Source organism: Aquila chrysaetos, chromosome 6 (assembly GCF_900496995.4).
Source record: "Aquila chrysaetos chrysaetos chromosome 6, bAquChr1.4, whole genome shotgun sequence".
Taxonomy (NCBI): Eukaryota; Metazoa; Chordata; class Aves; order Accipitriformes; family Accipitridae; genus Aquila; species Aquila chrysaetos.
This window is the reverse complement of record NC_044009.1, coordinates 35,397,134-35,411,084: the sequence shown is the minus strand read 5'-3', so window position 1 is coordinate 35,411,084 and position 13,951 is coordinate 35,397,134. Positions and strand designations below refer to the sequence as shown.

The 13,951-nt window shown below is 45.9% G+C and overlaps 1 protein-coding gene across 2 annotated transcripts in view; it reads left to right on the top strand.

Moving 5' to 3' along the window:
* LOC115342835 (unconventional myosin-X-like) overlaps window positions 1-13,951 on the top strand; it is a 98,135-nt gene that overhangs the window by 52,436 nt on the left and 31,748 nt on the right. For both annotated transcript variants that reach the window (XM_030017936.2, XM_030017937.2), the window contains 6 exons: window positions 5-113; window positions 807-887; window positions 1,900-2,024; window positions 2,814-2,928; window positions 8,822-8,928; window positions 13,265-13,570. In XM_030017936.2, the coding sequence (XP_029873796.1) occupies window positions 5-113; window positions 807-887; window positions 1,900-2,024; window positions 2,814-2,928; window positions 8,822-8,928; window positions 13,265-13,570 (843 nt within the window). The remainder of the gene's footprint in view (window positions 1-4; window positions 114-806; window positions 888-1,899; window positions 2,025-2,813; window positions 2,929-8,821; window positions 8,929-13,264; window positions 13,571-13,951) is intronic.

The following is a 13,951-nucleotide window of genomic DNA, read 5'->3' as shown; positions in this document are numbered from 1 at the left end:
TTAGGCTGGACTTCATCTATGACCTTTTTGAAAGAGTCTGCAGCCGCTGCAGTGAAGAGACGCTGAAGATGGGCACCCAGAGGCGCAGACCAACTGTCAGTTCCCAGTTCAGGGTAGGATGTTTTCCAAGAGAGCAGCAGGCTTCTGGGGAGGAGCAGATGGGTAAAGCAAGGCCTGCAGCCAAGAGGAGTCATTCATCCTTGTTTTGTGTCCAGCACTGAAAATGTGCAGGAATTTTGTAGCGCTAAAAAAAGTGTCACTGCCCCAAGGATTTCTGTCTGGTGTAAAATGTGAGATGCTAAGCCTGAGCAGGGTGGCAGAGGAAAAGAATACTTTGCTAAGTATATGAGGTTCTTGAGGTTCTTTGATCTTTCGTGTTGGTTCGGTGTTTTAGCTAAGTGTATGTGTGCTTTTAGGCCACATCTTTTACAGGTATAGTGGCAATTCCAATAAAACCTTATAGGGGGGACCTTGCAGGTATGAATCTCACCCCCTTAGATTGTCTGCAAACCTTCTGTAAGTTTCACAGTTTTAGTTTCCTGTATTTAAAGTTTGAGACACTTGTAAAAATAACATCAATTATACAGCTCTGAGAACAAGGATGGTCACGTAAACAGTGTTAGAGTAAACTAACTGTGTGGGTATGTTTTGGACAGCAAGGATCTCCTGGGTTATTGAAGTTTTGGTAGGCAGAGTCAAAGGACATTAGGAATGGGATGGCTGCATGAAGACCCTATTGCATGAAATGTAGCCTCTTTCCCTCCTGTAGTGACTGATCCTTTGGGTTTTGTCTTGCTGCTTTTTAGGATTCTCTCCATTCCCTGATGGCCACGCTTAGTACTTCCAACCCATTCTTCATCCGCTGCATCAAACCAAATACAGAAAAGGCAAGTCTGTCTTCCAGCAAAATGTATGCGTGCAACAGGTCTTCATGAGCACTCACTTGCACAAACACCTGACAGGCACCTCTATCAGGGTCCAAACTGAGGATAAGAGCAGTTGCCCCTTACCTTCCTTTTTTCCTTCTAGTTTTTTTATAGTTGAGGAAAAATACACCTTCCCTCTGGTAATCAGATGAAAAGACTGCACGCTGAGTATGATATGATATAGCCATTCCCACCTCTTTCGGTGCTTATGAAGCCTGGAAGATGAACCAGGCTTGTGCAGAGCCCAGAGCTGTGGTAGAAGAAGCAATCACTCCTGTTTGTGGTGCCTGTAGACAATTTGTTCTGGAATGCAGGGCTTGTGCGGTAGGAAGCGTCTCCTGCAGATCCTTGGCTCTGAGACAGAGGAGGTGGACGCTTTATGAGCAAGTCACAGTGCTTAGAGACAGGCTGGCTCTCGCTTGTATTGTGAACTGTGACGGGAGGATATGCTGCTAACTAGATTGGGTGGGGAGCTCTGAACTGATCGTTTTCTTTGTGTGTTTTGAAATTGTGTATGATATGGCAAAGGAAAGCCTGCTGGGGGTTTTAAGCCAGAAAAGAATTCTGCAGTTTGTCTCCAGTTTGACTGGAGAGAGACCGCAAAGAGAACCAAGTCAACATTCTGCATTTTGTATGTGTTAATGCATTATATCATTGCTTTACTGCCATGATCTGACTATGACAGCAGTCTGCAGACTGCTTTTTTTCAGGATCTGCCCAACTCCCTTTCGTCCCTTTCTCTGCACCATGCAGTGTTGTGACACTGCTTTCCCCTTGACCCAAACTTCCCCCTTTTCACCTGGCATGCCCAAATATGCAGGGTTGACTTTCTACAGAGAAGCGGATATACAACCTGTGACTGTCTGTGCTCAGAGAAACAGTCGCTGTTCAAGTCAGCAAGGAAGTAATATCAAGATCAGCACTTATTCTGTCTCTCTTCTTACTTGTTTTTTTAATCTGGATCATTATTTAGGCGCCGCACCTCTTCAATCCAGATGTGGTGCTAAATCAGCTCCGTTATTCAGGGATGCTGGAGACAGTGAAGGTTCGGAGAGCAGGTTTCCCTATACGGCGCCTTTTCCAGGACTTTCTCAGCAGGTAATTGCTATCATTGTACCACATGCTGTAACAGCCCCAAGGTATACAATTCTATATATTTGTTTCCTCTATAACTGCTGTTACTGATATGGATCATTTGTGGGATGTTTTTCTAACCGTGCCCTAATTGCCCATATCATAGACTGATTTGGAAGACCTTTTGGAGACTTGCCTTCAGTGTAAAAGTCAGAATGGAAAAATAGCCAGATGGTCCATTTTTAATTTTTTTTTTTTTCTGTAGCTTTGCCATAGATTTGCTTGTGTGATGCTGTGAAACCCAGCTGGTCATAATATGTAAGAAGAAAATATCATACTTAAAACCTTTAATCTGGCAGGCTGAAGCAAATTTTAATGGACAGTATAGTGGATGATTAATATTGGAAAGACTGATTATTTCTTTTAATTAGCTGCATCAAAAGGATTTCTTGACGTTTAAGGCTAGAATGGAGCATTGAACATTGCTTCTTTTGTCTCTTGGAGCATTAAATGCCACCCCTATACTGAACAAAATAACTTGTGTCTGATGAAAGCACATGTTTCAGAAAGACAGTTGTTCTTTACTGAAAAATACTGTTGAGTTTGTATTTTATTACTGGGATTGCAACAATAATTGCCAGTGTGGTAGGAACAGATAAAGGTTGGGGGATGGAAATTTCCAAATTGGAAGGCAAACACGAAGAAGGGAGGTCCCAGAGGAAGAAAGACTAATGGGAGGAGGATAATTAGAGTTAAAAGATTGGGGCGGGTTACTGTCATACATAATCTCATGAGATTTTGTTTTGTTCTTAGGTACAAGATGCTTGTGAAGGGGCCAAGTTTCTCAGACAACAGCAAAGCTGTATGTGCAGGCTTCCTTCAGACCTATGAGAGCAGCAAGAAAGAATGGCAGTTGGGTAAAACCAAGGTACTTCATCAGTCTGGGGCAGGGGTATGGCTTTGGTCCAGCTGCAAGGTGATGCAATTGCATCTGGTGAGATTCAAGCCAGTAGGAAGGGCAAAGTTGTGATGGCCCTTTAAATACATTGGACTATGCCACTGACCTGTAGCATCTCAATTATTTCCTGTATTATGTACCTACAGATGTAGAAGGCTTTTTGATTTTGTCTGAACTCCTTCTCATTGACCAAGCCAGACTGATTTTGTTGTGTCTGATCCAATTTAAGGATCCAAGGAGAACAAGCATGGGTGTCATTGTATGCAATTGCAATGTGTGCCATTAACTCTTGCCTCTTGTGCCAAATACTTCACTCTGCTTGGGTAACCAAAATTCGTGCAGGAGGCAGTGAGCTGCTGCTTGGTATGTATCTAAACTGTGAATAGGTAGCTAGATCACCAGATGTGTGACAGCTTTCTGCTGTGGAAGCTCAGCTGATGGTTTGTGCAGTTAGCCCAGATGCTAGCATACATTTTTTAGGAAAAGGTATCCAAATGCTTCTCCCCACTTGCATAATTCAGAATTTGCTTCTGTTTTGGTGAATGTTTAACACTTCTCTCTTGCCTGGTATAGTCAGGATTTTGGGGGTTCTGTTTTGTTTTGTTTTTTTCCTCCAGACATCCAGCTGGAAATGTACCATTATCTTTCATTTAATGGGGAGGGAGCTGGGTGTTTCAGTCTGAATTTTTTCAAGCTTTGAGACAGCTTCACACAGACATAGATGTGAGTGTTGTGAGGTAAATTGCTATAGAAATCTGGGAGGGGGAAACTGTCTCTTATTACAGCTTTCCACATACTCCAGTAAATTCTTCAAAGAATATTCCAAGATGGATGGTGTCCAGTGCAGACAGCGTTTCTAAGTAGTGGGTATGCAGTCCATATCCAGAGCAGATGGTAGTCCATCAAAGCAACTTTTCTTGCATTTTTTGCCCTTAAGCCTTCAAAAAAGTTGTTCAGAATATTTCCAGGGTCACAATGGAACCAAAAGTGATTCTAGGGAATACTCACATTTCATTTGTCCAGGAGATCAGATAATGATATTTGTTGCTTCGAGCAATCATTTCTTAATGAGTGGATAGACTATAATGTTTCTTAGGAGAGCAAGATCCCTAACTCCCCTTCTTAGAGGAGTGGTGGTAGCCCAGTTGGTAGTCTGGGCTCTGAACTCTGCGTGAGAACCAAGGAAACCACTGGCCATTGCTGTGGAAAGGAGATGTATTAACCTGAACTTTCTAAGGCCTTCCTTCACATGCCTCCGCTGATGTTCAGGAAAGAAGTTTTTATCACTTTAGCACACTCAGCACATATTTCTGCTCTGTGATTAAAGTGTTCCCCATCTTTGATTTGGGAATCTGGTGTCTCCTCACTGGTCCCTGCAAACCAGGAACCATTTCAGTCGTTATTGTCCCTAGGTAACCCACACTGCTTGGGTGGCTGCCAGTCTCACAGCATTTTAGTATTAAAGCCTGTGTGGAGTGTGTGTGTGTTGCAGAGCTGCTTGTGCCTGGGAAGCTTTAGCAAGTGGTGGTTAGAGCTGGTAAACATGGAGTTTGAACTTTTTTCCTAGCATGACAAGAGATGGAAGATTGCTGGGCTACAGCAAGGGCAGCAGGGAAATGCATGTGAGGACCAAACTCACATGCACATACTCACCTTTTAGAGTATAAAAGGTTATAAGCTATATTGCTGGAGTCCAGGGACTACAACAGACTGAGGACAAGCAGGAAATCCAGGCTGCTTTGAGCCCCTGGTAGCAATAGGATCCCTTTCTCTTCAGTCCCCGTTGTGCATGCTGAAGGACTGAGTCCATCTGTCTGGTTTCACTCACTCCTTGACCTGCTCAAACAAATTCTTTTTGAAAAACAATATAGGTGGTAAATTGTGGCAAAAAAAATGTGTCGTATTTTGCCAAAACAGTGGATGTACTCTAATGTAATTTTTTTTGAACAGTTGTGTCCTATAAACTAAAACTTGGCTGAAGAGCTATATGCAGCATGTTGGTAAACAGCAGTCTCTCTGCTAGGGCACTGGTTGCTGTTGGGTCTGAAGATTGTGGGAAGAAAGAAGCGATTAAGAATGGCAGTCTTTGTATCTCCTTATTTCTTTATGACTGAGAAGGAAAACTGCAAGAAGTTGGGAAGCAGTTGAGCGTTTTGTTTGGTTGTAGAAGTTATTTGATATTCGGCAAGGTTTGGATTAGAGATGTGTATCATGGTAGAGGGCAGCAGTTCTAGTTATTCTAGAGAATATATCACTCCAAGGCTGTCCTGGCCTGTTCCACCCTTGCTGCCATCCTGAATGGCTGGTGAGCCCGTGGCTTCTCCAAGGTGCTGTCGTCATTGCCCTGCCATTTCATTCTTCAGATGAGTTGCTTGACGTTCTTTCCCATGCTCAGATGGTGGCAAAGCCATTTCATTGCTCCCTTGGAGACCCCTCTTGCAACTCCACTTTGTGACAGTGCCTCCAGAAAGCCTGCCCCTGGGAAAGCAGATGCCAAGGTGAGGCCATGCAGAGCAGTGGTGCAGCTGTTGTGTCTTGGGTTTGGATTACAGAGTGCTTTGTCTGCGTTCACGTTTTAGCTGGTGCTAGGTAACACAGGCCTGGAATACTTGGGTTGATGAAGAAAAGAGCCCTAATTTTTTAGAGGCTTTCAGGTAAGGGTGAAGTAAAGCTACCAGCTAAAGGGCACAGAGTGTAGGTCATTGTCCTGGAGAGGAAGTCCCCTGTGTGCCCTTGCTGCCACTTTTGCTGCTACAGGTGCAGCTCTGGGTACCCAGGTAGCAATTCCCAGAATTAACCTTGGCTTATGGAGTCAGGATTAGCTACTGAAAGAGGTGTGACAGGCCAATGGGGATGTAACCTAGGAAGAAGTATAAGGGGTGGGTGAAGAGCAAGGCTTATAGAAGGGGGAATACTTCCTGCAAAATGAATGGAAGGATAATTATATCCCTAGCAATTGTTTGGAGGAGGAAGGAAAAGAGTCTGTGAATTAGTGCAGTGGATTGTGAAGCTTGGGAAAGGAAATAGAGGAGGAAGGGCAGGATGATCTTTGTGTTTTTCATTAAGAATAGAGCAGCTGCTGTGCAGGCAATTGTCAAACTAATGTTTATAAGAGGTATTAATGTATACGAGGCAGGTTTTATCTGGTGGCATGGCAGAGATGAGGGCTTGGATGCAAACAGGCAGTGCGACGATGGAAGACCTTGTGCTAAGGTGCTGTTGTCTTCACTGGGGATGTGCTGGGATGGAGCAGCAGCTTCTGTGCCCCTTTCTTCAGTGCGCCTGGACCTTCTGCCATACTTGCCCATACCCACAACACAGATTTCCTATGGCTGTTGAACATGGTAATCCTTGCTGTTTGAAAGGATTCATTTCCACATTTCAACCTGCTGTTTTACAGGGCCTGTTTGAAGGAGGAGGTTTCTGTAGACTATTTGGCATCCAGGTCACAGTGACCCACTTCCTGCTTTTCTGTTGTCTCCAAGAATCATATGATCCCACTTAGGTACACATGGGTGCACACACAGTTACATTTGTGTCTGCTGATCTACAGGTAACCTTAACATGTTCACTGTTGCACTGATGGTGCATGCAGGCATTGAGGTTGTGTGAGGAACACTGTGGTGCTGCACTGTGGTTTAAAACTTCGCTAGTGCCTAATATGAGCAGATATGATAGACGTTACCTCGTATGTTTTGTTCAATCATTCCTTCCTCAGATGAAAGTGATGTCGTTTTCAGAAAGTGACTATGAATTATGACAAAGAAACGGCCATCTTCCAAGTTATTTCCACAAGGCATCAAAAATATTTGTGGATTTGAATACATTTTACTCTTCCTTGTCATCTACAGGAGTCTAAAAAACCCCTGAAAATGCTAATACCTTATAACTAGATATTGTTATTTGAGATTAACCTTTCACTCTCAAGCATATATAGAAAACCCTGTAGGATTAGGGTTGGGTCTTGTTGAACTCTGCATGCCCTGAAGTTAGGGTTTTTTTCCCCTCCTTACTGGCACAGCAAAGTTTGTGCTTGCTAGGGAAATACTGATGGACTGAATATTTGCAATTTGATGAAGATAATGGACTGAGACTGTGTTTTGCTGGTTGCATTCTTGAAATGGGTGACTGCTGCTTGGTTCTGGAATGTAATGGAAAGACCAATCCCTGCCTCAAAGAAGTCTTTAAAAGATTGTTGAGTTGACAGACGGAGTGGATGCACAACTTGCAGGGAAGGATGCCAGCTTCATGGTTGGCAGTACCTTGATAATGAACCTTCTTTTAAGGCTACCCACGGTTACTTAGTCATTCCAAAACAGCTCATTTCTTAAGGCCATCTTAATGGAAATGGCTCTCCAGGAGAAGTTCGAGTCCAGGGAGGCCACTGGCTATGGGTACTAACTCCAGGAGAAGTTTCAGTACATGGTGGTCATTGCAGGGGGAAAAAAGAGCCTGAATAAATGATGAGGCCAAATGCAGTGATGGAAGGGAAGGTACATGGAGACATAAGGGGAGGTAAGTGGGGAGAGGGAAAGTTTGTGCAGAACACTGGACTAAATGACTGTTCAAATCTCTGAACATCCCTCTGGACTCTCAGCATAGCTGCATGGATGCAATAAATTTGTAAGAAGTTTTTACTGATTAATGTAGTTCTGCAGATTGATGAGTGTCAGCTCACAGCCTGTGTTCATGGCAGTGCTTTAACAAGTAGGGCAGCACTTTCCTAGTGTAGTCCATTCTGCTGCTGGCCCTGGCAGTGATTTAGCCGATGTCAGGCAGCAGGTCACATGAGCATGGCCATATGGCAGTTGCTGCTGGGACTGCAGCTTGTATGGACATACCTTAGCCAACTTACTCTAGGGTGGGTACCACTAGCCGTGCCGTGGAGCTCCATGCATGCTGCAGTCCATCTCAAAAAGCAAAGCATTTATTTCAGCAGTTTGTGCCGAACCCTGTGCTAACATAATGCAAGCCAGCTGACTTAAAGTAGCTCAGATATGTCAGCACAATTCCTGTAAACATGCCCTTATCTTGCTTGTATCTCAGTCCTTTTTCGTCTCTTAAGATAGCACTGTCATCCCTCGCACAGGCGTTTAGCACTGAACAGAGGTTTGAAATACAGGTGATGGGAGATGCTTGAGAATTAAAATGCTGGACACTGAAGTGCAACCAGTAATACTTGGAGACCTCTCCCATCGGGGCTCAGTTCCCCCTAGTGCGTGCTGCACTGCTGAACCTCTTTAGCACAGAAGCATCTCCACCTCAGAGTTTCTGGAGGTTGGTGGGGGGCTTCAGCTCCGGTGGACTGCGGGTAGGCTCAGCTTTGCACCTCAACAGGGCTTTTAGCTTTCCAACTGACTTCCATTATTAGGATTGCTGTTAAGATTGCTTCCTGGAGTCTAGAAACGTAAACGCTCCTCCCTTTCCTTGAAACGCGGAGGAGTTCCTTTGCAAAGTATTTAATCACGCCAGCAGGTATCGGTGCCTGCTGCAGGGAGGTACTGGCTTGCGCAGGGAAAGCTGTCGGCCGGGAAAGGGTTAATCACAGGCGCAAGCACAGGCTCTCCTCCTCCTCCCTCCTCTTTCCCTCCTTCCTCTGCTCCCTCCCTCCCTCTCTTTTAAGTCTTGACCACAGAGTGAGGGAGGCGGGGGTTGGGCGCAGAGTTTGGCTCCTGTCGCTGCAAAACTTTTTCCCGGTGCTCCGAGCACGGGCCCCCCGGGGCGAGGCGCCGAGGCCGGCGCGGGCGCCCGGACACCGAGCGCGCTCCGCGCTGGTCACCCGGGGATGAAACCTCCCGGCTCTCCCGGGGACTGACTTCTTTCCTCTCTTTGTGTTTATTGAAACTCCTCCCCGTGGCGTCAGGTTTTCCTGAAGGAAGCTCTTGAGCAGAAGCTGGAGAAGGATCGGGAAGAGGAGTTGAGGAAAGCAGCTATAGTCATCCGGGCCCACGTCTTGGGCTACATGGCAAGGTCAGTGCTGGGGGCTGCCCCACCATCCCTGTGCTCGTGTGCCTGGGTTGCCCCGACCCTCTGCTTCGCTCGCCCGTCCCCTCGCATCCCTCCCTTCTTCCCCTCCTCTGTGCCAAGGAGAAAGAATATATCTGCCCTCCCTGCCGGCATCAGTTCTGCTGATACCTTTCTGCACCTTTGCCACCTCTTCTTCAATTCTGTGCACGCTTGCACCCTCCCTCAAAGCTGCTCGGCAGGCTTCTGCGGGGACCTCTGTACCCACTGCTTGCCTCCGATGACACCTTTTCCTTGCCTTCAGGGCTCTCCTGGCTGGGCCCCACCTACGCTTTGGGTCCCCTCCTTTTCCTTACGCCTGTCAACTCTGTTCTCTGCTCCCCCTGCAAGTCGCTTCTTCCTCACTTGCAGCTCTGCCTTTGCTCGCCCTCTTTCCTCGCCCTGCCTGTTTGCCTCGTGATCTCCCTCTCCTTTTAATTAACTCTTCAGAATTGGTTTTTGGCCAGCTTTGCACCAGTAATCTCCTCTTGCCGCTCCCTTCTGCACCTGACCAGAGGAGGGTTGGGAGAACCAACTGCAGACAAACTGCCCCTCCTCTGCCCCTCGCAGTCAGTGTAACAGCTGACTCCTTAATGGCTGTGGCATGCACACTTAATCCCAGTAAGATGCTCTGTCCTGGCTGGTCTCTGCTCCAGACACCTGTCAGTCAGGGGTGTGAGGAGGTGAAATCCCTGGCCAGCAGAGCTGTTCCAGCAGGCACTCTTCTTAGAGCTCCAGTTACACCAGGTAGCTCATTTTGCTTTGGGGAATGTGTGCAAGGGTTGTACCCTGCCTCGCCAACATGGAATATCAGCAAAATACACATTTGGTCTCAGGGGCTTTTATTCATTTATTTATTTCCCTCTAGGAAGACAAATGAGCTAGCTCTATTGTTTGTACATGAGACTGCAAATTCTTTGTGTCAGGGCCTCTGCTCTATTTTACTTTATGTCTAGCATGTGGAGAGAGGGGTAGGGATTAGCACAGGAAAATTGGTTTTTCTGGGAAACATCACTGCAGGCAAACTGGATTACTGCTTTTCTGAGTTCCTGGGAAGGTAGCTGCTGCCCTGCAGGGCTGCGATGGAGACAGTGTTGCAATAATGTTCCTCTTGGCTAGAAATCTTGTGGTCCTCCAGTCTCCACAGATCTGAATTCCTCCTCCCACGTGTTGCTCTTGTGAGTCTCATCTTTAAGAACAAGCTGTGCTTCTCCAGCCAGAGTGGAAATCCTCACAAGCAGCTGGAGGTAACTGGACTTTGCAGGGGAGGAGAGCAGGGAGCGAGGAAATAGCTAGGGAGGGAGACTGGAAAACTTTTCTGTGAAGAGTTTCCAGTTGCACTGCACCTGTATTGGAGAAGGTCCAGCAAGAGGGAGTTCATCAGGGCAAGTGCTGAAGGGTCTGTGCAGAGTTGGGCAGAGGTCAGGAGAACCAGTGTGTGCTGCCTTAAGCTTGATACCATTTTTGTTAGTTTTGCAAGTACAAGTGTATTTAAATTCATTTGCTCTCATGCAAAGTAGGTTGGCGAAGAAGGGTTCATATGCCACAGGAAGGATTTTACTGGTTTCTCCCCCTTTGTGAACTTGTTCTGTGAGCCTGGAGAACCAGTCCTAAGGGTGAGAACGTTTTCTTTGCTCTCATTCCCTGCAGCCTAGTATCTCTGACTGATCACTAAAAGGTGAGACAAGAAAATCAAGCCCATTGAAATGACCCCATTATTCATAGCTAATCTGTGGAACTCTGAGCTGCAGGTAACAGCTTCAGCAGCTAAAATACACATAACTGTTCCCAGGCTTGCAGGATCCCTGTACAAATTTGGCTGTGTCCCTGGATTCTGCAGAACCTTATTGCTCAGGGAAGAAGACAGTAGGAAATTACTCCATAGCCCTGTGTTCTCTAGTCCTTGGAGGCATGACTGCTAACTACAGCTCATTGACAGGATAATTAACTAAATTCCAAATGCAGCATTGGAGCCTTGCAGCCACCCCGCCTTCTCTTGTGATATATGGTCGGGATGTCTCCCAACTCCTCGGCATGGCCTGCAGGTTGAGTTTCTTTGGCCGGTGCGAGGGGGTGAACGGAAGGCTGAACAAGGGGAATGAAATTCACGGCCTGTGTGCAACCATTCCAGCTGAAGGGCGTCTGCCAGCTTGGCTGCGGTCATGAGGAATGAGGGGGCACTTCAGCCTGGCAGATTAGCAGGCAGAGCTGGCCTGTAGCTGGGCAGGGCTTGGCACATGTTGCACTTGAGAGAGTTTCTGGCAGATGCATTTTGTAAAAGTCAGAGTGCCCTTTTTGATGCACTTATATCTGCCTTGGCAGAGAGTGCATGTGCAGCTGTTCACACCCCATGTGCAGGGCACAGGGAGGACAGAGGGAGCAGGGGTGAGGGGACTGCAGCCCAGGAGCAATTCATCTAAAACCTCCCACTTCTTATCACCTCTTCCCTTTCCTCTTCTTTTTCTCTCTGTGCTTCCTCCCTTTGACTTAATACTTATGGAAAAGAGCGTGACCTCTGCACACTACTGCTATTAGCATCCCTCTCCTGACTTTCTTGACTAGGCTGATGTATTTGATGTGCAGGGAGGTGGCAAGCTGTCAGCATGGGTCCCTGTTGCCATTTGAAGGGGATTTGATTGCCAGGAAGGGGATTTTGAGGTGTGTCTTTTCCTCGGGGGGTTGCAGAAGGTCTGTGGGAAGGATATGTGAGAATACTGTGCTGTTTCCAGTGTGCTTTCTAGGACTCTTAAGACTTCACAGGATTACTGTAGCCTGCTGGCCCAAGATCCTGTCTAACAGCCCCATAGAATTTCCCTCTGCAAATTCTAGTTTGGACTAAAGAAGTTTTTGATTTGAATAGTACCAATGATCATTTCCCTACAGGAAGATATTAAGATGTCTAAATATATTTAATTACTTTTAAAAAATGTCCGCTTATTTCCAGCCTGAATAGACTTCAGCTTCAGGTCAATTAAATCTTGTAATGTCCCTGTTGGATAAATAGAAATGCCACTCAAAAATGTGGGTACTTTGAGTGGGATCAAGCCTTTCCTTAGCCGTTTCTTTCTTATGGTCATGGAGCATGTGCTGTCTTTCTATAAGCCAGAATTTCTGGTTCCAATCCTGCTTCCTTAGAAATCACTTGAGGGTCTAACATTTTTCTTGAAACGGAGGGGCTAACACTGAACACAGGATAAAAGTAGCAGTGCAGTCCCCTTCTACACAGCATTTCTGCTTGCAAGTATAAGAATCGCAGTAGTGGTTTTTTTCTATAGCATTGTGATGGGCGTTTGCCTTCACCTGATGATCTGTGGCCCCGAAATCCCTTTTTGACTTGCTGCTTCTTAACAGTCCCACATCAGGTGTGTTTGGCCTTTGATTCTTCAATACAAGACCTTATGTTTGGCTCTTTTGGATTGTTTAATGTTTGCTTGAATCTAGCTTACAAATTGATCCAGATTACTCTGTAATAGTAACTCTTTTGTTATTTTGCCAGTTTGTGTATCATGTACAAACTTCTGCCAGTTACTTTTTTTTCAGGTCCTTGATAAAAATGGTCTGTAATGCAGAGGCAAGAACGGACTTTTCTAGAACTTCACTAGACTACAGAAATACTGAGTGATAATTCTTTTCTTTTAGAGCCCTACTGTGTTTTTTGAAGTGCTGCAAAGTTGATTTTGATATCGTTACTCTTTAAGCAAAATGTTGTGCAATATATGTATATGTTTATGGCAGCCTGTTACAATGTTACATTCAGCAATCAATATTGTAGTGTCACTGTGTTTTCCCCCAAACAATAGGAGATTAATGTGACCAGATTTATTTTTGCCCCGCTTTTTGTCTTTCCTGGAGCAGTTTGCTTTTGGCCACTTAAAAGATGGGGCAGTATGGGACTTTGTTCTCATATGGTAAGGCCATTTGTGTGTTTTTATTATAATAAATCCACACTGAGTGATTATGCTAATTGCACAATGAATGTATGTATGTATGTGCAATGCAAGGAGACTTTGGGCCAGTGGACCTTCTCTTTCCATGTGCCAAACATCTGCCCTTCATCCTCTGAGGGTCTTCACGAAAGTAGGTGCTCACAGAAACAAACCAGTGGTAGATAGAGGAGTGAGAACAGGGCGGAGAATATGATTTATGGGTAGTGGCAGTAGAGGAACCGAAATTGTGTCATTTCTGAGCAGTATTTTTCCAAATCCATTTTTCTGTGGCCATGGTAAGATTGGTCAATATACTAGGGCATGAGAAATGCAAAGCGTGTACTCATGGCGCATTAAGTGTCTGGTTCTGTTTTTAGGAAGAAGTATCAAAAGGTGCTAGCCAGTGTCGTTATAATCCAAAAGAACTACCGAGCATACTTCTGGAAGAAGAGCCTGCTGCGACTGAAGGCCTCTGCGATCACCCTGCAGAAGCACTGGCGTGGCCGCCTGGCTCGCAGCCTCTACCAGCACCTGCTGCAGCAGGAACTCAGGCGGAAGCAGGAAGTGGAGGAGAGAAGGAGGCAGGAAGAGGAAGAACAGATCAGAAGAGAGGAAGAGGAAAGACAATGGCAAGAAGAGGAGGAGCGTAGGAGGAAACGGGAAGAGGAAGAGGTGAAGGAAAGGTACAAGATGGTATCTTGCGCTCATAGTTCCCTAGCGCTAAAGCTGCTGAGGTGTAAAAGTGGGCCTGGGGCACTGGCACGACGGTAACACTGGCACAGCAATTGCATGAGACGGTGTCCCAATGCCAGGGGCAGAGCTGGGGTGGGCTGTGGGCAGCTTAGAGTAGAAAAGCAGTGTGGAAAAGGAGCGTCCTGTTTCCTCTAGGAAGGCTAATCCTGGTGTATTTTTACCTCCGTTTAGTGTTTTTCTGCTTTGGAATGTACATGAAAGGAGGCCGTTTCACTGATCGGGCAGACATCCATAATTTTCTTGTTGCCTTTGCGACAAGTTTTATGGAGTCTTCCAAAATCTGGAGGGATTAGCAGTGTGAGAAGGTACCA